General features: G+C 50.7%; 8 protein-coding genes across 8 annotated transcripts; 5 read left to right on the top strand and 3 right to left on the bottom strand.

The window, feature by feature from the left end:
• Positions 1–1,076: 1,076 nt before the first annotated feature.
• Positions 1,077–1,448, bottom strand: RPS29 (40S ribosomal protein uS14; the record flags this gene model as incomplete). The annotated part of the gene is made up of 2 exons (XM_003840311.2): positions 1,077–1,251; positions 1,387–1,448. The coding sequence occupies 2 exons, from the start codon at positions 1,446–1,448 to the stop codon at positions 1,077–1,079; spliced, it is 237 nt and encodes a 78-aa protein (XP_003840359.2).
• A 338-nt stretch (positions 1,449–1,786) lies between these two features.
• Positions 1,787–6,012, bottom strand: IAQ61_008172 (uncharacterized protein; the record flags this gene model as incomplete). The annotated part of the gene is made up of 3 exons (XM_003840312.1): positions 1,787–2,150; positions 2,199–5,888; positions 5,951–6,012. The coding sequence occupies 3 exons, from the start codon at positions 6,010–6,012 to the stop codon at positions 1,787–1,789; spliced, it is 4,116 nt and encodes a 1,371-aa protein (XP_003840360.1).
• Positions 6,013–6,038: 26 nt separating this feature from the next.
• On the top strand, positions 6,039–6,248 carry IAQ61_008171 (uncharacterized protein; the record flags this gene model as incomplete). The annotated part of the gene is made up of 1 exon (XM_066097880.1): positions 6,039–6,248. The coding sequence occupies one exon, from the start codon at positions 6,039–6,041 to the stop codon at positions 6,246–6,248; it is 210 nt and encodes a 69-aa protein (XP_065952377.1).
• Positions 6,249–6,375: 127 nt separating this feature from the next.
• Positions 6,376–8,326, top strand: IAQ61_008170 (uncharacterized protein; the record flags this gene model as incomplete). Its single annotated transcript, XM_003840313.2, has 2 exons — positions 6,376–6,604; positions 6,660–8,326. The coding sequence occupies 2 exons, from the start codon at positions 6,376–6,378 to the stop codon at positions 8,324–8,326; spliced, it is 1,896 nt and encodes a 631-aa protein (XP_003840361.1).
• A 176-nt stretch (positions 8,327–8,502) lies between these two features.
• Positions 8,503–12,103, bottom strand: IAQ61_008169 (uncharacterized protein; the record flags this gene model as incomplete). Its single annotated transcript, XM_003840315.2, has 6 exons — positions 8,503–9,310; positions 9,360–10,072; positions 10,200–10,298; positions 10,798–11,473; positions 11,526–11,920; positions 11,969–12,103. 6 exons carry the CDS (start codon positions 12,101–12,103, stop codon positions 8,503–8,505), a joined length of 2,826 nt encoding a protein of 941 aa, XP_003840363.2.
• Positions 12,104–12,845: 742 nt separating this feature from the next.
• Positions 12,846–13,986, top strand: IAQ61_008168 (uncharacterized protein; the record flags this gene model as incomplete). Its single annotated transcript, XM_003840316.2, has 2 exons — positions 12,846–13,064; positions 13,135–13,986. The coding sequence occupies 2 exons, from the start codon at positions 12,846–12,848 to the stop codon at positions 13,984–13,986; spliced, it is 1,071 nt and encodes a 356-aa protein (XP_003840364.2).
• A 377-nt stretch (positions 13,987–14,363) lies between these two features.
• On the top strand, positions 14,364–16,298 carry IAQ61_008167 (uncharacterized protein). Its single transcript, XM_003840317.2, has 3 exons — positions 14,364–15,547; positions 15,608–15,893; positions 15,950–16,298. Exons 1-3 carry the CDS (start codon positions 14,573–14,575, stop codon positions 16,168–16,170), a joined length of 1,482 nt encoding a protein of 493 aa, XP_003840365.2. The 5' UTR covers positions 14,364–14,572; the 3' UTR covers positions 16,171–16,298.
• A 662-nt stretch (positions 16,299–16,960) lies between these two features.
• Positions 16,961–21,190, top strand: IAQ61_008166 (uncharacterized protein; the record flags this gene model as incomplete). The annotated part of the gene is made up of 1 exon (XM_066097879.1): positions 16,961–21,190. One exon carries the CDS (start codon positions 16,961–16,963, stop codon positions 21,188–21,190), a length of 4,230 nt encoding a protein of 1,409 aa, XP_065952376.1.
• Positions 21,191–21,213: the final 23 nt, after the last annotated feature.

Raw genomic sequence — 21,213 nt, 5'->3', positions numbered from 1 at the left:
CTTTAGTGGTATCACGGCAGTAGTATAGACACCCCTGTTAGCAAGAACTTTTAAAAGCTACCTCTGTAGATTATAGCCACTTAAGTTATCCACTAGATTTGCCCTGGTTAGTAGTAATCTTGGTACGACTGAATTAATCGCCGGTTTATACGGTAGTAGAGCCAAGTCATCACTTCACAGTTTCTCACATCAGCCTATACTGGTAGCGTCTCTTGCCAAATCTCAGCCGAGTGCCGCAGTTTGTTCGAAAGTTGCTTAAGTACAGATAATCCCTCATTCTTATTCACTTCTGTGCCGCACACATTCTGCGTAATCTACAATATCCGTCTTTTCGAAACCCTCATATTCCGCCAAAAAGCCCTTTCTCTATTATGAAACTCTCCTTGCCCGCTATTCTGCTTGTTTAAACCAGCGTGGCTTATGCTACCGATCCTGAGGTACATATATCTATTCTCCTATTCCTGGCCTCTCTTCCAATAAATAAGCCGAACTAATGTTTTGCATAGGACACTTGGGCGTGCTACTGCACTGGGCCCGCGGAGAACAAGCCGGACGTAACAGCATACAGTTGTTGTGCGACCGACCTAGGGATAACATTCACCGACGGTAACAAGTACCTGGGCGACTGGAGAGACGATAAGAAATGGTGTGTGTACAAGACAAAGGCTGGAAAGTTCAGCGAAGTCAATGTGATAAATTCAATGTCACCTTGTTGTAAAACTACTGGGGACAGGGCATCGGATAAGGACAGGACACCGCTGCTTTGGGGCGGAAACTGCTTTTTACAGCCACCTGCTTCAACGAGTTTGGCGGATGTGTACTGGCTGTGTAGTAACACGTCGATGCATGCAATTCACTAGATGATTGACCAGAGTGCCCCGCATTGTCACTCTCAATAGTCTGCAATACCACTACATCGACCTGTTGAGCACAATGCTCTCTTCGCATCTCGCACAAATCCACGTTCAAATACACTCATGGATTTCCTATCCTTGAGTGACATGTTCCCTCCTCGTGAACGGAACCTCCGCGACAACTTCACCGGTACTACTCATCATTAGCCCCTGTATTATCGCTCACATGTCCCTTCGCATGCACCATCGCACACGGCTCCTCTCCTTGGAGCAGAGACCGACACGACTCACCTTGACAAACCCAATATCCGCCGCCTTCTCGCGGAAAGCCTGACGACTCATATTGAGGCCGTATTTGCGGATGATTCCGGCTTTTTTCTTTTCGCCTGTTACGACGCTGGGGGTTTGGGAAGACGTTAGCTTTACTTTATACCTCAGGCCCCTCCTTCGCCATCATAATCTCATGTCAAGAGTGAATGTTGAGATGTGTGCGCTGAGAGGTTTTTTTTTCATTGTTGATGGCTTGACGTACCAGTTGCGCGAGCCTTTGCCGTAGGTGCGTGGACGCGAGTACCAGACTGATTCGTGGGACATCGTGGATCGCGTGTTTTCCGTCAGGTGTGGGAGATGACAATGGCCGTAGAAGATGAAGCGTGTTTGTGGTGAGAAGGACAAGAAAATGTTGGGTGAAGAGGCGTTGGGAGGAGTGTGAGTACCTTGCTGTTTTGTGTGGTAGTACCTTGATGGCCGGCACAGCGCCCCCGAGCCACATTATTGGATAGGAAAGCATCTGTAGTGCTGAAGATGAAAGGAAACCATTGAAGATTGTACAGTATCGGTATCTTCAGTGGACAGTATCGCCACTTTTCATCTTGGATTGATCCAGGCGATGCGATGCCCTATGTGCAGAAAATACGCTCAATCCAACACCATCATGCTAGACCTTTATGTGCCCTTTCAATGCTGTCCAAGCTCATCTTACAATCGCCACAGTAGCCTTTCACCCAAGCCTCCACTTGCTCCTCCTTTCCTTTACCACCTGCCTCTTCTAACAAGGCACGTACCTTGCTACACTTATGTGTCTCATCGAGCAACCAATTTTTGTATTCCGCCTCCACGACTTCCTTCTCGATGCGATTCACGACACGCAAGGCAACGAGCAGGTCGTGACGATGTGTTCCCAAATTCTGACGCGTCCGGTGCAGTCGACGTACACTGCGCGTTGATGGGCTAATGGGCGAGTGAGAAGAAGGTGTTGAAGATGGATCATGTAGGAGGTGTGTAAATGTTTGTTGACTGTAGGCTGTTAGCTATCTCTCGGAAGTGATGCTCGGTAAGTCATACCACTTGTTATCTGTGCCGCTGACAATCGGTGCCGATGGCTCAAGGCTTGTGTCGTTGATGTTGAGGAACGATTCTTCAATGTCATGTATGTAGATTGATCGCGTCATTGTCGTGGATGGGCCAACTCCTAGCCGTGACATGTAGCCGGCAGCCTTTCGCTCATTCCACCAATCCCAACTGTTCTTTGAAGTGTAGAAGAAATTTGCTCCTCCACTGATGAGTAGTAGGGTGACAAGAATAGTGTGTGCTGAGAGAACTTTGCCTAGGCCAGCCATTACAGCTAGAATCCAACTCATGACTGTCGAAAAGATACTTATGACGATGTTTCCAAGGAACTGGGCGATGAAAGAGCCGGTCGTCTGGGGACGTAGCTTAAACTTCCGCGGGCGGTTCGGTGGTGGTATATCTTGCGCATCAAGCTGCACGGCTTGTGTCTGTACCCCGACCTGACCGAAAATGCCAGTCACTTTTGCTGTATTCCTGTTGTGGCCGAGCTTTGCAACTTGATCATTGACAACGTCTACAAGATCCTGGGCTTCCAGCTCCATGTCCTGGAGACCTTGTCTCTCAATAAGCTTTTTGGCAAAGCGTGGATCGCGCTTCCAATCAACTTTGATGTAGATGGCAAGCTTGCAACGCGCTTTTGAGACGTGGGTGATGACAGTCTTACTCAACAGAACAAAGCGCTCATTGCCCGGCAGGTACCAGGGCGTCTTTCGGTCAGAAACCACATAGCATAGATGATCATTTAGTACCTCGATAACTTGATAGTCATTGATGACTATAGCTCCATTCTTGCCGGGCTGCGCGATTTCGTACTCGAACTCTCTGCGTTGATGTGTCTTGTCGCTCGATGTCCATGGTCCTTGAACAACACGTGATGCCCATCGCTCCCTATAGAGTAGCTGGAACACAGCAGATTTGTCCCCAAACAGGATATGGAATAGTGCTTTGGCACTAATATCGTACTCTTTCTCGACTGCAACCTGCGTCATACCAGCAGGAGCAAAGACAACAGGCTGAGACGGCAGCTTGAATTTGGCTAGGCTCTTCCCGCCATTCGCACCTGATGGCCCAAACAGATTGCCGTCAATTCTCAGACTTGTTTTGATGTTCTTACCACCGTATTGTGGATCGACAGGATTCTCTGGGGACATATGATCCCAGCCATCTTCGCCTGCCATTTGTTGACCGTCATCCGTCTCGAATTTTATCAGCCTCTTCATCGTCTCCTCAAGATTGTGATCTCCTGTCGCAGCATTCTTCACCAAAAAGTTCAGTCGTCTAAGAAGCAGTTTCAAAGGCTCCAAGAAGGTTTTGATGGTGATTCGTGTTGCGCCGTCTTCTCTCGAGCCGGTCTTGAAGTGTAGAAAGAGGAAGTCGCAGTCCTTTCCGGGTGCGGCGGTGACCTCATCGATCGAAGACATGATGAGACCTGTGATTAGAACAAGACCGAGGTGGTTGCTGTAAAAGTATATATCATTTGACGTGACGTATACTCGGCCAGGGAACTCCTGTTGTTCCGTTGGATTCCACACGGCACGGAAAACCATAACAACTTTCTCAGACCGTGGCACGGTAGGAAAGAGAATGCGGAATTGTGCGTCCTGCATACGCAAGGCAAGTGGATAGTGATTGGGAAATTCTTCACCCGTTGCAGTATTTTTGTTTGGCGATGGAGCCGGACCACCCATACTCGTACTTTTACGATGACCTGGTCCTGCTGGCGTAGATGGTATAGCAGGTAAGGCGCTTGTATCATCGTTGACAGGCTGCACGGCTGGTGAAGCCTTTACTGGACTCGGTGGACCAGATTGACTACGGTCGCGAGTGGTCGACTCGTCTTCTCGTAGCAAACGGTTCACATAACCCCAATTGACAGATCCCCACAGGTTGGCTGTAAGTCCACCAGGCATATTCCCAGCACGACCTATTCCCAAACCGCGCTCTCCACTCACAGCAACGGCGGCTTTACTAAGATTAGTCGGTGCGGGCGGGTTTGCCAGCGTGGAAGGAGCGAGCGTTGTGAAAGGCAATGTTTGTCCCATTACAAGACGTGTATCAGGAAGCCCAGGAGCAGGTGCCATGACCTGCCCAACTTGTACAATGCTGTGGCTAGCCGAAGCGAGACTGGCAGAGATGAGACTGGCAATGCCACCGGTGGCAGAGGAGGGATTGCTCCCGCTTAGCTGAGGTCCTACGGTAGACTTGCGCGTCAGATCGAGCTTCTCCATGATTCTGGTGGTATGATCACGTCGACCGCTCTCACCCTCCATGGCAGTATTTTTTCGGATAACGTCGACACTGCCTCGCCCTGCTAGCCCATCACCTCCAGGTATACCAAGCGATGTTTCGACGCGATCAATGCCACCAAGGTCATCGCTCGGATGCGCAGCGTGACCTTCAGAAGTCTTCGCAGCGAACTCAGGTGCAACTGGAGGACTGATAGAGAAGGCAGCATCGCCTGAATTGCTGCCCGACGTATCCTTGGAAGTGTCTTCTAGAGCCTTACGCTTAGCCACTTCGAAGGAGGATATCCATTCAGTGAGGTCACCCTGGGTCTCGGCTTGAAGCAGGATGGTAGTGTCCTTGGTTTTGACCTCAAAACAGAATCGGCGTTCCTCTGCAAAAGCGGGACGTATACCACATAACAGGACTCCAATCTTCTCAGACTCCTCAACAGCACCAGATCGAGTGCCTTGTGTGAGCCAGCCAAATATACCGTTTTTGACAAAGAACCATCTCCTGACCCAATATGTCCGGGCGGGTTTACCTGTAATTGTGCGCTGGAATAGCCAGCCCTGCTTCTCTGCTTTCTCATTCCCAACATCTGTCTTGACAGGAGACTGGACGTTGGCTGATGACGGAGCCGTGCCCAAGTAAGGAACAGTGGAGGCGGCGTATGTATCTAGTTCTCGTGAAGGGCGGGCGCTGAGTTCAGCGGCGTCCTCAATCTGCTTTCGCGCCAGGTGCAATTCGCGCTTGAAGAGACGCTCGCCATTCTCCATCTCCTTGCTCCAGCCTCGGACGCGCTCGACATCGAAGGTCCACATGGAGAAGCCCTTGGCGGAGGCGTCGGTAGCACCCTTCATATCGCGCCACTGCTCGTTCACGACCTTGACCAGGATTTTGTCCAGCGTCAGCCGCACTTGTGGGGCCATTATGCAGAAGTTCATGCTCGCTGTGAGGTAGGCCCGTCTCGCCTCATGGAGTTGAAAGGCATCCTCCCTCAGGGACGATGCCTCCTTGCTCTTGACCTGGCCGGCGTAGCGCGCAATGGCGCCATCGAATATTCGCTGTGAAGAGTCGAGATTTTTGCGTGCCTCTTTTAACATACGCAGGTCCGTTTGCAGAAAATTCCTTATGGGCTCGCAAACAGTCGTCTCTGTTCTCCGTAGACTTCGCAGTGTGCTGTTCCAGAACTCGCGTGCCCCTTCTCCAAAACGCTTCAAAGCCAAGACGGTGTAGTCGTGGTCGAGCACCGCTTCTGAAAGCTGCAGTGGTGGGTGCGACGCCGATATGTACGTGTCGACGAGTGACTGCATGTTGTTCGTCTCCGCTGCGAGGCGTGAGGCCGCTTGTATGAACGAAGTCAGCCATCGCTCGATGAGCTCGATCTGGTCGCCAAAGTGGACGGCGGTCGCGCGAAAGGTGGGCGAATCGAGGGCTGCTTCTTTGATCACGACGGGGCTACCATGAAGTGAGTTACAATGTGTTTCCTAATTGGTGCATGTAGCATCCTCTCAACCTACATCAAAGCCAGTGGCTTATCCACAGGTTCGACAGCGACCTGTGATGGCTGCTCCTCTGCCATGACGTCGTCGTACCGACAAGAGGACTATGCTACCAACAGACCAACCGTTTCTAATCAAGACAAATCAGGAGAAAACAAGATGCAAACTATTATACATGGCGGAAGCAGCGGAGGAGAAGGAGGGGCCGCGTCGTGGCGTAGTCGTTGCCCTGAGCGCGGCGCAACTCGATGTTGATGAGAAGGTCTGGCGGTCGGTCGTTGCTCCCAAGGCCGACGACGACAGGGTCCACTGCTAAGGAAACCTAAATTAGCGCCTTCCAGTTTCCCATCCAATAAGAAAAAAATTGATTAATTGAGAAGTTGTAATTCTCCCGCGCTGTTGCTTTACATTCATACCACCCACACTCGATCCAACCACGAACCATGGCTGGCACGAAGGAAAAGAAGCACCACAATGGCGTCAAGCGCGAGCTGAACGGTGACTCTGTTGCGCATAAGAGCATGCCTGAGAGGCCGGCGAAGAAGGCCAAACTACTCGACAACACCGACGACGAGGGTTCTGATGAAGAAGAAGGCGGCGTCTCCCTAAAAGTCAACGAGGAATATGCACGTCGGTTTGAGTACAACAAAAAGCGCGAGGAGAAGCAGCGGTGTACGTGCTGACAATTTTATATTTCTTTGCGCCCATGCTGACAGACAGTGTGCAGTGGAGGAGAAGTATGGAAAAGACAGAGGCATGGACGAAGACGAAGACTCCGAGGACTCGGAAGAGGGCGTTGAGGAAGATGATGCAGCAGAACTTCTCGACGAGGATCTCGACGATCAAGTCAATGCCACCCTACAGGCCCTGCGCTCCAAGGACCCCCGCATATACAACAAAGAAGTCAAGTTCTATCGTGACCCAGAGGGCGACGACAATGGTGGTGCAAACGGCACAGAGAAGGAAAAGCCAATGACTCTCAAAGACTACCATACCAAGAACTTGCTAGAGGGCAGATTTGCGGACGATGAGGAAGAGGCACCGCCGAAGACGTATGCCCAAGAACAGGAAGAGGCCAGGCAGGAGCTCGTCAAAAAGCTTCACGACGCAGACGAGGAGGAAGAGGACGACTTCCTAGTCGCCAAGCCTAAGCCTGCCTCGTCCAACAAGGACCGTGTCAAAATTACCGCTCAGGATGTAGAAAATGCCGACAAGGACCCCGAGACCTTCCTTTCCAACTTCATGGCGTCGCGCGCATGGGTACCATCGGACAAATCCCGCTTCCAACCACTCGAGTCTGACGATGAGGAAGAAGACGCAGCGGCCGACGAATGGGAAAACTCCTACAATCTATACTTTGAAAGCACGGCTGGTGCAAATGAAAAGATTGTGACATATGCTCGTGATGCTGTCGCCAGTACCACCGTCCGCCGCGACGATGTGAACGGACGACGCAAGGCTCGCGAGGCTGCGCGTGCTAAACGTGAAGCGGAGAGGCAGGAGAAGGAAAAAGAGTTGGCTCGGTTGAAGAAGCTCAAGATGGAGGATATGGAGCAAAAAGTCAAGCAAATCCGAAAAATCGGGGGTCTGAGTGGAAGGGACTTCAAGCTTGAAGAATGGAAAGATGTCCTCGAAGCAGACTGGTCAGATGATCGTTGGGACGCTGAGATGCAAAAGCGCTTTGGCGACGCTTACTATGATGAGGGCGATGCAGGCATGGAGAGCGAGGAGAATGAAGGCACGAAAGGGAGGAAGAAACTGAAGAAGCCCAAATTTGATGACGACATTGATATCAAGGACCTCGTTCCTGACTTCAAGGATGACGATGAGGAGGTTCCTGATATCACGCTCTCTTCGGACGATGAGGGGGCTGATGACGACGAAGATACGGACGATGCCACGTCCGCAAAGTCATCTAAGAAGCGAAAACAAGAACGCGCCGAAGCCAAAAGTGCGAGCCGGCGCGACCGCCGCCTCATCGAGAATCTCGTCAATGAGAATCTCGAATACGAGAGAGCGCTCGCAGCAAAACCCAAAGCCGCTACGAAATTCCGCTATCGCGAGACCTCGCCGACCACGTTCGGTCTTACAGCACGTGATATTCTGCTGGCGGACGACAAGCAACTAAATGAATTTGCTGGCTTGAAGAAGCTAGCTTCGTTCCGAGATCCCGAGAAGAAGAAGAAGGATAAAAAACACCTCAGTAAGAAGGCGCGTTTGAGGCAATGGAGGCAAGAAACTTTTGGAGATGCTGAAGGGCCCAAGGGAGGCTTTGAGACGCTGCTTGGCGCTGAGGCTAGTGGTGCAGTACAGGAGGATCCAAGCAATGTTGTTGAAGGCGAAAAGAAGAAAAAGAAGAGGAGCCGGAAGCGGAAGGCTGGGACGGAGGCATAAGTTATACAAAGTCAATTATAATCTAAGATACGATCTCAAGGGCCCCAATCTCCAAGGTTCTACTAAAACACAATTATCATGGCATAACACCTAAACAGCGTGCTACAACAGTTGACAGCATCAAAAGGAGGACACAGTCTCCAACGAGAGCAAGCAGAGTCATTCCACACGGAAATCTACAAGAGGAGACGCTTCGTTGCGCACCGCGAATAGGTCAGAATAACAGCATTCATGACGTTCTCCCGTGCAATCGGGGAACCATCTTTCGTAGTCCATTCCCGTATCACCTGGGGATTCGACCTCAAGGAACCCCAATTCTTCACCATTCGCGGACCCGTCTGCTTTCGCTTCCTCTTCGCCACCCCAGCCGCACTCCTCTTCTTCTTGATCTTCAGCGCAGACGCCGGACTGCGCACAAGCCTCATGCGCTCGCGAACTCGATCGTCGTTGACCGAAAAGATGCCCGTATCCGCATTCACGGACGCAGCCCAATGGCCAAAATGCAGTGTGCCGGAATGGGAGAGCACGCTTTCGAGCTGGTACTCTAAATGTGCCTTGGGCTCAGGCACGTCCTGATATACGGAGAGATCGAGCTTCTGCGGTATAGCAATGGGGTTAGGATTGAATATGGCCTGCCCTGTGAAATGATTCATCATGGATGGGGAGAGGCTGATGCGGAGAATCTCTGGGACTTTGTTCATGGACTGGCGTTCGATGCGGACACGTTTTCTCCCGCAGACAGTACAGTCTTGGTGGTCTGACCAGGTGGTGTCGGCGTATTTGGCGTGGATGGAGCGGTCGACTGAGCCTGGGTCTTGGTTTGGGTCCTGAGATCGACGCGGTGGGGGAATGCTGACGGATTGGATACCTATGGATGTGGTGGAGGCGCCGGGGCCTCCTGGCCGGGAGGTGTTGCAGGTCCCGCAGACCCAGGTGGACACTACTTCCAGTTCAAATAGGGCGTCGAATTGGTCGCGCCAGAGACTGTTTGATAGTCATTAGTAGGGACAAAGGGGTATGGGGAATCACATACTCGTCGTCGGTAGACGCCCAGCACGCCACCAAGATTCTATCTTGGAACTCTGCAGGATCCTGCTGTGCATCGTTTCCTGCTCCACTCGTGAGGGCGTATAGACTCCTATCCAGAGCACGAATCTCACGCATCACCGGGTGTCCATGTGCGAACGCCAGCGGCGCATAAGGCGCAACTTGCTGGCACAGTGCCGGCCCCCAGTACTCCTCAACGAAGCGCTTCACAACGCAAGCCGGACAGGCATGAACGTTCAAAGCCTCGGCTTCCCATCGCATAAATTTGGCTGCCAGTGCCTTGCCCACTTCCCACAGCGGTCGACATGGAAACCGCGCGGTGTTGTGCGAGAGGATCCAGTTGAGGAATTTGGGAAGGTGCAGCAGGGCCTGGAGGCCACTGAGCATGAAACATGTATTCCCAACACGGGAGAGGCCCCTCGTTGCTCGACTGCGTCTAGTAATGGGCCATGATTTCTTCAGGCCTCTTTTGGCAATGCGGTCACTTGCGCATTGTCTGGCGGTTTGGTTGGGAGTCGTGGCGGCAGGAGCGTGAATGGCTGTGCCGCGGAGATTGTAGCGGCCACCCGTTCGGCCAGTTCTGTGGAGTGTGTTTGAGGGTGCCATGATATGTTTAATTTGAATATTTCTGAAGAGTAAAGTGAATCCATGTATAACGAAATTTGGTGTTGAGGCTACACGTCTAGCAAATATGGTGGGCTGCTGGCAATGTATATACAATGGTGAAAGGAATCCAAGACAAACAATGACTTTGTACAATGTAGGCTTCTTTAATAATTCCACGGTCTAGGATAACAATGCGTCCTACTGTGCATTTAACGCTTACTATCCCATCTTGCATTAAGCTAGGGACAATAGAAGTAGCCATTGTGCGTAGGCCAAGTGCAGTCTGAAAATAGTTGCTGCCAGAATTCACCCTAGTTATCTGGAGGTAGTTTCAATGAATCGGAATGGTATTTCGGTCTTTTAAACTAGAGGTGAATCGTGATAGCAGTCCTAGCAATTTTTCTAGGTCGGTCGAGGTGGGTGAGTACATTCACTCTTGGCCTTTGAACCATACGCCCTAACATTGAGGCAAGAGAGTAGTTAAATCATCTATTTTGAAGGTTCTATACGTTATTCCAACACGTAAGCGCTTGCTGATAGATGCTTCTAGTGATCACACGTGTTTTTGTAACACATATGAATGATCTCAAGATGCCATATGACGGTCAAGACCTCAAACTAAGGTCTCTTGACAGTCACATGGTCATTTCAAAGCAGCGCGATAGATTATATGTCGCAAATTGAGCAAAATGTTGACTTCTACAGAGGATGCCATTAGACGAAAAAAAAATTACGAAAAAAACAAGCAGGATCTACGAAGCCTTGTGCACAAAGCTTGCATTACAAAAACATTTCGATCCGGTGAATGGCATTTACACCATCTCCGACACGAGGGCCTGGGCTTCACGCTGTTTGCGCGTCAGTGGTACATCTTGTCTGATATATGTCAAGATGTACGCCTCCTTCGCCCCACGGGACACAAATCTGGGCTGCTGCGGGCTTTGCAACAGTTGCGCCAGCGTAAATGGCTCGGTGCCAGCATCGGAAATGCAGCGAATATCTCTGTCGTCAAGAGGGCCACGGGCACTCGCAATATAGTGGCCAGAGCCAGTCCCTGACCCTTCATGGGATATGACACTGGAGAGTCGATATCGAAGCGGGAAGTGATCGTGTAGTTGACGGGCCTGAAGGTCCAGGACGTCAGGGTATTGAATCCTGTGTTGCTGTTTGACCATCTCATATGATCCTGACTCTGGCACCATGACGAACATGTTAAGCTTGATCTTGAGGATTTGAGGCGCTGCCACGATCTTCGTTCTGGTGACCTGACTGGTCTGGCCATCGCAAGTCGGACATTTCAAGGGTCCGATTGCGTCTTGGAAATAGGTGTCAAGGATATCGTCCCAGGTCAATTCAAGATTGTGGACTAGCAAGATCATTCCCTGCTCGCGATGTGTTGTCTGGAATCGTTCTTGATGACAAATATCGCAAATGACATTGGTGGAGGTGTCTATAGAGAACAGAGTGTTGAACTCATTTCGCCACACCTGATCGCTAGTAGATGTTAGTCAAGTGCTCTAGATACCAGAGTCCCGTAGCCACTTACTTAGTGGCAGTCTCAAGCCGTGATAGCATGAGTTCGTAAAAGTCGAACGAATCATCTTGCTGATATTGTTCGAACAGCCCACTGTTGACCGCAATTGCCTCAAAGGTGCGCGGAAAAGAGAGTGCCCGCGGACTCCCGTCTTCTGACCAGTATCGTAGGACCAGGGATTTTAGTGCACAGCCTCCACAGTCCAATGGGTTGTTGCAATTACGTCGAAACACCTCGGCTTTCTTGTTCCCAGCGGATCTGTGAGTCAAGATCCAATTCAGGAAGCTTGGTAGGTGCATGAAAGCTTGTAACGCCGAATTCATGTAGCAGTAATTGCCGGGGTTATGTATCCCTCTGCTTCGACGTTGAGCTCGGCCAGGAAGCCATAGCTTACTGATACGTTTGTTCTATGTACTAATCAGTGAATCATCCTTCCATGGAGACGGTAGTTGTACAATCACATCGCGCTGAGTTTGGAGATCCGACTTCAATCTAAAAACTGGAGCAGCAGGACGAGGTGCCTGAGGGTTCGCAGCTCTTATACGGGCGCTAGATCGGGTAGGAGCACTCCCACGAGGACGAGGAGCCATGTGTGCTGTATATATTGGACGAGTGAACGAGACAGAAGTACGGTAAGAAGGTTGTGTTTTGAGGAAAAAGTATCATGGACGAGCAATCTTTTTAGTCAAGATTTTTTTGCTATATCCAGAGTAAGGACAAGCGAACAATAGCCTTTGTTCCATTCTGGCTTGTTCTACCATTGTCGATTGTGTCGTGAATGGGGACACAATGGATGAAAAGTGCCCGCCAAAAAACAACACAACAACGTTGTGAGTTTTCCAAACAAAGATCTAGATTTTGACATTGTGAATATATGGCATGAATAAGGTGTATATCGGCTAGCTATTAGAAACTGTGAAAGTGAAGTGTACATGCTGCAAGTGACCTGACCATACCTGCAGGCCTGGCTGTGAAATAGATTCCCCCACTGAAATATATTTCTGTTTGAGGTCTTCACAGACCACAGTCATACCATCCGTGTCCTGCGATGTTCTAGGGTGCGATTTGCAGAATTACCATGCATATGATGTCGCCGCGTCTGGCAGTGAATGTCGGAGGTCTCAAGGTTCGCGCATTATGGACAGAGACAGGGGGCATGTTCGGACTTTAGCCTGGCTTTTGGCCGAGCCTCGGCCCCAACTACGCTCAAATGCAAATGAAAGGCTGACAAGTGAGAAAGCGCCCAGCAGCCATTGCGACGCAGTCCCGTTCCTTTATCGGTTTTCGAGCGTTTTGCTTCTTCTTCCCTTTCTATATAGACTCCCTCATTTGATGTATTTTGCTTTTGGTGTCTTGGGTATGGCGCACGTAGCAGGCGTTGCTCTAGCCGGCGCTTCCATGATGGCAATCGCGTCGCAGCCTACGCTGAGGGGGAATTTGATGGCCAACTTGTCGCGATACACTGGGTATGATGCGCCTGGTGGCTTATGGCGAATCGCAGCCATCTTGTTGGCTCTAGTCAATCTCAAGAATCTCCCATTTGTGTGGCATGTATGTGCCACTATCCCGGTCTCCAAGGCAAGCGAGCAACTTTTACAGAGACGCTTACAATTTATCACAGCTGCGTGTTTTCCGCGCCCTGTTATATCAAATTTATCTACAACCAACGGCGATTCCTCCTCATGCACTTTTCCAACCGGCCATCACGTCTACACGTACCACACTCCTCGAGACGGACTACAATCTCCACAAGTCCAACAGTACTTACTTCGCGGACATGGACATCTCGCGCACGCACCTTTGTACCGCCATACTCAGAAACGCGATCAAGAAGAACAGTCGGTTGTATGGTGCGAAGAAGAGCGCTGTCGCGGGTAGTGTGGGGGCGACAGATGGCACACGCGGGAGGCATTTGGTTGCACTCGGCGGAATCAGCTGTCTATTCAAAAAGGAGATCCCGCCCTACAAGAAGTATGAGATGTGGTCGAGGTTACTTTGCTGGGACAAGAAATGGCTCTATATTGTCACCCACTTGGTCAAACCTGGTGTTGCGCAACCTTCGAGCTGGAGTCTCCAACCCTGGAAAAAGGCTAAAACAGTAGACCAGAATGTTGACAAGGACAAACTCCTGAATGCAGTATATGCGACTGCCATTGCTAAATATGTGATCAAACGAGGACGGGTCACGGTACCTCCTGAGGTGGCCCTGACAGACGCTGATATGGTTCCACTGAAGCCCGAAGGATGGTCATACCAGGAGAAGGCGGAAATTAGTGGTGACGAAGATGAGAGTGTGGAGGGGTTGCTCCCAAAACCTGTCGGTGCAGACAATTGGAATTGGGATACCATCGAAGCTGAACGACTTCGAGGGCTCAAGGTGGCAGTCAAGTTCGCGGAGTTGGATGCATTGCACAGCTATTTCGATGGTGGAAAGGACGGCGTGTTGGGTGAGTTCGCGGATTTATTGTTCTAGTGGCCACCATCGAGCGAGACAGTGATGCTCCCTTTACACTGATACCCGTCTGCTGCGCAACTGCAATTAGATTTTGCTATGATGCGATTCCAATTTGACTCACGCCCTTCTGTTTGAACGAAACGTCCACTTACGGGTCTTGCGCGAGGATGCTTTGAGCATCAAAACCATAATTGGAAGGCTGTCGTCTACCTATGTAGTACCGGTAGCCTAACCTTGCAAGCTAGCGTGCACTGCCGCCGCCGCCCATTGAACCTTGCTAGGTGGCTGAGCTTCATCACTCACGGTCACCATTTACGGACAAGGTGCGGAACATGCATATGCACCGTGTTGCATCTTTTCGCTTCGAAGCCTTTAACTGGTGTTAGCCTGTCAATCTTTAGATGGTGGTGATTGGAATAGGCCCCCAATACATACCTCAGTGCCATCTTGTGCCTGCACAGGATGCCCTACGTTCTTAGTACACCGTCGGTCCTCTTGGATATCATGTGTATGCACATGACCTTCCACCTCGATTGCTTCTACTAAGAGGTACTTACACAACCGCACCGCTCATCAAGTCGCTACTACTATCTCGGGGAACACAATGCTTACGTTTTTGCGCGGTCCTCCTGGACAGACCATGTCTCTAGACTCTAGTAGCATAGGATCTGGCGACCCGGACATGATTCTCATCGGTGAACTACTAGAGGAAATCTCTGGCAATCCTCCGGCCATTGCAGCGAGGAAACTTCTCGTCGAACACTACTTCTCGGTTGGCTGGCACGACGCTGCATTGGAAAATGCGAAAGAGCTAAAAGAACTGGCTCCCAAGGACTCCGATGTTATCAAATCACTGAAAATTCTCGAAAAGAAAGCTCCTCAACCACCTGCTTCTGAAGAACCCAAGAAGCTGGTGTCCCTGACGTCAAATCCTTCAGCAAAACAATTAGAGTGGGATCCTAAATCGGCCACGTACAAGACTGTTACCCAACCAAAAGGCTCGAAACAGTCCAGTGATCCAACGCCCCCAGCAAATATTGACCTAGATACTGCAAAGAAAGATCTGGTCGAGGGCTACGCTACTCTTCAGGCAAGAACTGCCTTTGTTTTTTCCAACCTCGTTCATCTGCAGACATTACAAAAGAAGGCCGGTGTAGCCCAGTCACAAAACATATCAAGAATTGAAGTTCTCGCACATGGAGGGAAACCAAACTCGAGTTTGAAAGCTGAACCTCCGAGCAGTGTCAGATCTGTGGCACGCAAGGCCAAAGATTATCCTACAGATGCTACTGATATTCTCGTGATGGACCTAGAGCATGCAATGAAGTGGATGCGAGCTTCCTATGACAAGCAATCAGATGCCGATAACGATAACATCCGAGAATTCCTCGTAAAGCGCAAAAACATGCTGGCCGATGCCCTCCCGGACCAGCTTAAGATACACTGTGATCTGGCTTTGATGCACATGGAGCATGAGCACCTGGGAAGGAATTACGCAAATACAGAAACCATGCTCATGGATAGCGTCCGGGATATACCTAGAGAGAACTTCTACGTCACAGAGGACAATTACGCTTGGGTACGTAACCAGCGGGTTTGATCATATAAGCCTATACTGACCTTATGTTTCTTTATAAAGGATCTATCAGAATTAGTCGACGCAATTAAAGCCAATAGCGGTGTATTACGCAACCCTCTCAGCAAAGAAATGTTCACACCCCACGATATCAAGGGTATCCTCATGCACCCTCTCGGACGGCCAATTAGTGCGCTTGCGGTTGCACAGCACGAGATGTCGAAGGGTATCCGCATTGCGACTATCGAAAAGATGGAGGCGCTGGCTAAAATCCTTCTGGAAGATCAGTCCAGCGAAACACTGCCAAGTCGCGTAGCAGTCGATGAATTCCTGGCGTATATTGCAACGCGTACGTATTCTTATTACCCATCTCAACTTTCTACCGTAGACCTGACCTTGCTGTAGTCCCTGAACTCGAACAAAAAGCAATTGACGAGTTCAAATGTCCGGCAAAGGATTCACACACTGGGCAGTCTTACGACTTCAGTATTGGAGAGAGCGTCCGGGATGCCAAGGGCAATCGGGTTTGTTTTCACAAGACGGGCGATTTCATTACGCAAGCTGCGGCATACCTCAGACAGAATACTGGTGTCGCTCCGGATGAGGAGAAGTGTATTGTCATGTAGATCTACAGAAGGAAACAGGCGCAAGTATCAACCTCGAGTACGCCAAATGGAACATGTGAATATGTGAGCACTGAGGTATTAGCCAAGTCTCAGCCTCCTCCGCAATATTGAGCTAAAATGAACACATGATCATGGCACATAAACTTTGTAACGAGCCTGAGGCTTATCCTCTTTCAAGCGTCTCTTTCCACAACACACAATTCGACGGCAGTATTTCGCCCAGATTTCATGTTCCTTCCCCTTAGTCGACCTCTACACATGGCGCGGCTTAGCATTTGCTGCTGTTTTCGAATTCGCTAACCCCCGTAGACTTGCATCGCCAGCGTTCACGATCGTCACTCGACTAGCCGTTTTCGGGGAACCGGTCAAGCCTCAAAGCTATGAGCCACTCCGTGTCCGCCTCGTCCATAGCTGCGCAGCCTCAGGCGAGTGACCGGCTAGTCGGATACTCTGGATATGCTATCCGATCTCTATTTGGTGATATGCACCATGGCGAGAATACTATATTCCGACGGTGACCCTTTTCACTCATTCGGCTCGTTTGTCGAAGTACATGAGAATTCTATACTACTGTACGGATGTAAGCTATTCTTCCAGAAAGCGTCTGACGAGACATCTATACGGACTTCAACATATTACTGCTTTATTTTCTTAAGAATATACCATCACGAGACTGCGAGAGAGCGCTGTGGCAGCGCGTAACTACTGAATTACGATTCCACGACACTCCATTTTCTGCAACGGCGAGTTCTTGGTCACAAAGCTGTAAACTCGCCATCTGAGAATAGCAATGGACACCTTACTCATGGCACCTACCGAGCAGCGAACAGCAGATAAAAGATTCCGTCTATCCTGGACCAAGAAGACTGTCCCACTGAAGAACTCAGTCCTGTTCTCAAAAGCAAAACACAGCCAAGAGTGGCACCAAAACATCGAAGCCACATCTGGAGTGCTACATCCATCCGATAGCAAATTCTCATACGCAGCTCTACAAAATCACACCGACTCCTATCTCCAGAGGAAGGGAAAACTCAGCCAGGCCGATACAGACTTAAGACTAAGAATACTAGTTGAAGGCCATGAACCAAGATCCATCGCCATTGCTGCGGTATCGCATGTAATGACAGCAAAGACTTTGCGCTCCCTTCTCTCGTCAGAGTTGAATGTTGCGCAGGTGAGCTACTGGGGTCTCGATACATGGTTGCAGTGCCTTATTGCTGCAAACCACGGCAACCCTGCATCAGTGACCGACTTCGAAGCAAGCTGGGCGCGTATGCTGCTTCCATATGCCAGCCATGGGGCTTCCGCGGCTGGTCTATATATCCAAGGAATATATGCGACTATGCGTCAATCAAACGTTTCGAATCTCGATAGTCTCCCAGAGTTTGGGGTGCTCCTGCGACGCGCGTTTACGGACTATGCGGCGCAGTTGGAAGGCTTTAGGGTGCGGTATGAGTGGAAAGCGGCTCGTGAGGCGACATCTTGGCTGGAGGATTTGAAGATTACGGCGGCGATGAAGCAATCGGCGGGAGTGACCAGTGCAGAACGTCTCTTTGATGCTTTCTTTCCGGTGTGGAGGATATGGGCCTCGTGGAAGCCTGATGTCAAACGCCTCGCAAGACTCGCTAGTCTGGACAACTCCTGGCTGCATTTCATCGGAGATGTTGTTAGTCTCGAAGGGCCAGATACAGTGACCCACAAAGAGGAAACGCTAAGAGAAGGACTGATCGCTCGATACGAGGTGGGAAAACCATGGTTACAGTATCAGGGAATGGTAATTGAAGTACCCAATCGCAACAAACAATCCTTACGAGCAATCCTCCTCAGAGTCACAGCGGGCATAGACAAAATGCACGAGCTTCGAAGCGCAGGATCAAGCGTATTACATCTTTTCAGACAGCTTGTCATCGCCCAACCCATCACAGACGAAGGCTTGACCCTCTTCGAGGCTGTCGGGGCAATCCATAATCCTCACAGCGAAGACATTTACACATCGATCCGAGACGTATACACGCATCGAGACTGCCTCGATGGCGAGCACATTGCATCCCTACACCAACTTATTCATACGTTTGACAAGCCCAGTGCAAACGACCTGCTCACCGCGATGATCCATCCCTGGCTCTCGCGGGGAATCAAGAAGTGTATATGGAGCTGCCGAGATGCAGTAAAAGAACATATTGAAAAGGGCTTAGATTGGATGCCCCTGGCATTGGAGCTGCATACCTTTTGCATAGATGTTAGAGAGTCTCGTCACGTCTTCCCGTTTGTGTCGGTCGTTACCAAAGCATTACTTCGATCATGGCTATCGACAGAGCAGATGGATATGATTCGAGAAATTCTGGAAGTCTCGCAGAAGCAAGCATCTAAGAACTCTACCGTCAGTCTCAAGACAGGAGCAATCGCCGCCAAGCCCAAGACATCGGATTCGAAGGTAAATGCAACACAACAACTCCAACAGAGTATGCGGCATCCGCTGGAAAAGATTATTGAGGAATTCTACATATCCCGGTGTCTTGATTCAGGCAAAATAGCCCCTGAAACACAAGATACAATCGAAACCCTCCTTCACATCTGGAAGAGCACGGTGGGCAATACCATTGATAGCGACAGGCGATCCTTAGCCATACTAGTGTCAAAGCTGATTGACGCTGGCGCCACCTTACGCAATGAATGTCTGAAAGAGATAGCCACAGGGAACAGACTTCTACGCCCCCACTCTTTCATCAAGCATCTCCTTGCGATAATGCAACAATACGAGACTGAGCCTGCGCCCGCTACCATCGCCATGACCAGACTCCTAACCGATAGACAGGCCTGGACAAAATGCTGGAAGACGCTCCTGCTCACATGGATTGCTCGCGATGGCAAGCCCGGCCTAGCTAAAGGCTCTGGGTTCCTAGACTATACTTTGCAAAGTATGCGGGCGGCCGAGTGGCTGGCGTTTATGCGAACGCTTGAGACGCTGTTCAATGGCTATTTGGAAGACACAAGCTGCGAGGTGCCTGCTATCCTCCAACCGGATTTACTTGCGTGGAAGTCACGGGCATCGAGGTTCGTGGATACGCTGACGAAGCTCGAGGAGCGGTTGTCTGGTGGTAGGGTGGATGCGAGTGTACAGTGCATATTATCCCGTGGAGGAGGAGGAGGAGGAGGAGGAGCTTCATCTGAGCTCTTCGTCAGCATACTTGAGTGTCTTGAAGAGGTACAGGGAGATTTGAGGGAGTCAATCATGTATCTTGCTGTGGAGAAGCTCTCGGCTGCTTCGAAGAATGTCGAGGTAGTCAAGAATTGCGTTTGTATAGTCAAGCAAGCGACGCCCCAGGAGCAAGAGTTGTTCAAGAAGATCTGGTCAGTGTGCAGTGGAAATTCAGAGATTCCAGAAGGGACCGAGTGTTCTGCTCGAGCAAGGCCAGAGAAAAGCGCAGTCGTGGCTGCTCACACACGCAAGAAAGATCTTTCTTCCGCTGTTCGAGAGGTTATTATTGCGGGCTATCTCCAAGATGACAACATACGACCCAACGTCAAAATGGCCATCGAATCCATCGCCCTCCTATTTGACCTTGAAATCTACAAGACCGACATACCAGCCGCAAAGCTGGACGAAGCAATTGCCTTTTGGGCCCCAATCGAGGCGGAAATCTTGCAAGAGGCCGAACGCCTAGATAGCCTGATTAAGCAGCTCAAGCAAGTAGATCCACAGGGCACACTGCGCTTTCTCGAGGAACACAAGATTCCCGACCACGACCCGCTTGATGAAGAACTCAGAAATCTACCCCTGGACGCCATCGACGCGGTTGAGAAACTCGGCGACAATACAGTGGAGATCAGTTTCTCGCTGGCCGTCTTGTCTCCACTCCACCGCACTGTAATGGGTGTGCCAAAGGAAGCTACCACGGTCTTCCTCTTTCTTGAAACCGATTACAAAGGACGAGAGCCTCAACAATATAGCCTACGCTTGGACTGCACCATGTCAACTGTGGATATCAAAAGGCAACCAGCTCCCAACCTCTTTCTATGGCACCTCAAGCGCCTCGTCCACACACAGCTTCAAGCCGGACGCGTGGGGATAGCAGAGTTGCACGGCACTGTCAAGGCGAGGCTTGAAAATATGCGACAAGCCTGCGTATCCTGCGGACGCTTACAGACCTCTCGCGGCATCCAACTTCTCCGCCCGGGACCCTGCGATCAGAAAGCGTGCCAGGACACATGGAATAGCTTGCCAATCGACCTACGAATCCCAGACATCAAAACCAACCCGCTTGTCACCGACGTGCTTCTCGCAGGCCTGTACGCCGCCGCCCTAACCTCTCGGCCAGAACTCCTCCCCGGCGCCAAAATGGCCTGGATCGACGTCAAGAAAATCGCAAATCTCCTACCTGCCCTGAAAGTCGTGAAACCCAGCGTAAACCTCTCCTTCTTGCTCCCTAGCTACAATATCCAAGCCGAACGCCTCCTCTCCTGGTCTCACAGTCTCACCCCAGGTATCCTGGCCCTTGCTACCAGCACCACCAAGATCCCCAATTTGCCCCTGGACACCGTGCAATTCATCCTCAGCAGCACGCACCCTCACGCCGAAACCGCATTCACCGCGAAACTTCCGCCCAAAGATCCAAAGACTACCATCCTCTTCCACGGCACCTCGCTCGACCGCCTCCCTGGCATCCTCGCCCACGGCCTCAAAAACTGCTCCGGCACCGCACTCCAGCGTGTCGGCGCCGCTCACGGCCACGGCATCTATCTGGCAGAGGAGCCTGATCTGGCATTTTCGTATACGGCTGCGCCGCCGCATGTGGGGTGGCGGAATAGTGGGGTTGGTGGGATGCGGCTGTTGTTGGGGTGTGAAGTTGTAGGTAAGGGGAATGTGGTGGTGGAGGGGATACATGTGATGAAGGAGGAGGGGGATGTGGTGGTTAGGTATGTGTTTTTGGTGAAGGCGGAGGAGGGTATGCCATTGAGGAGACATATTGTTCCTGCTATGGAGAGTGGGGTGAGGGCGATTGGGAGGGGGGAGGTTTGATGGGGAGGGAGATTGCTGGGGAA

Source organism: Plenodomus lingam (genome assembly GCF_022343315.1).
Source record: "Plenodomus lingam strain CAN1 chromosome Unknown contig_3, whole genome shotgun sequence".
NCBI classification, from domain to species: Eukaryota; Fungi; Ascomycota; class Dothideomycetes; order Pleosporales; family Leptosphaeriaceae; genus Plenodomus; species Plenodomus lingam.
This window is presented reverse-complemented; position numbering and strand designations above follow the sequence as displayed.

Bases quoted from the DNA above. Each gene is read 5' to 3' on its own strand.
- IAQ61_008167 (XM_003840317.2), top strand. From the start codon at position 14,573: ATGCTTACGTTTTTGCGCGGTCCTCCTGGACAGACCATGTCTCTAGAC. The intron at 15,548-15,607 runs GTACGTAACCAG...TTCTTTATAAAG, and splicing joins CAGAGGACAATTACGCTTGG to GATCTATCAGAATTAGTCGA. The intron at 15,894-15,949 runs GTACGTATTCTT...ACCTTGCTGTAG, and splicing joins CCTGGCGTATATTGCAACGC to TCCCTGAACTCGAACAAAAA.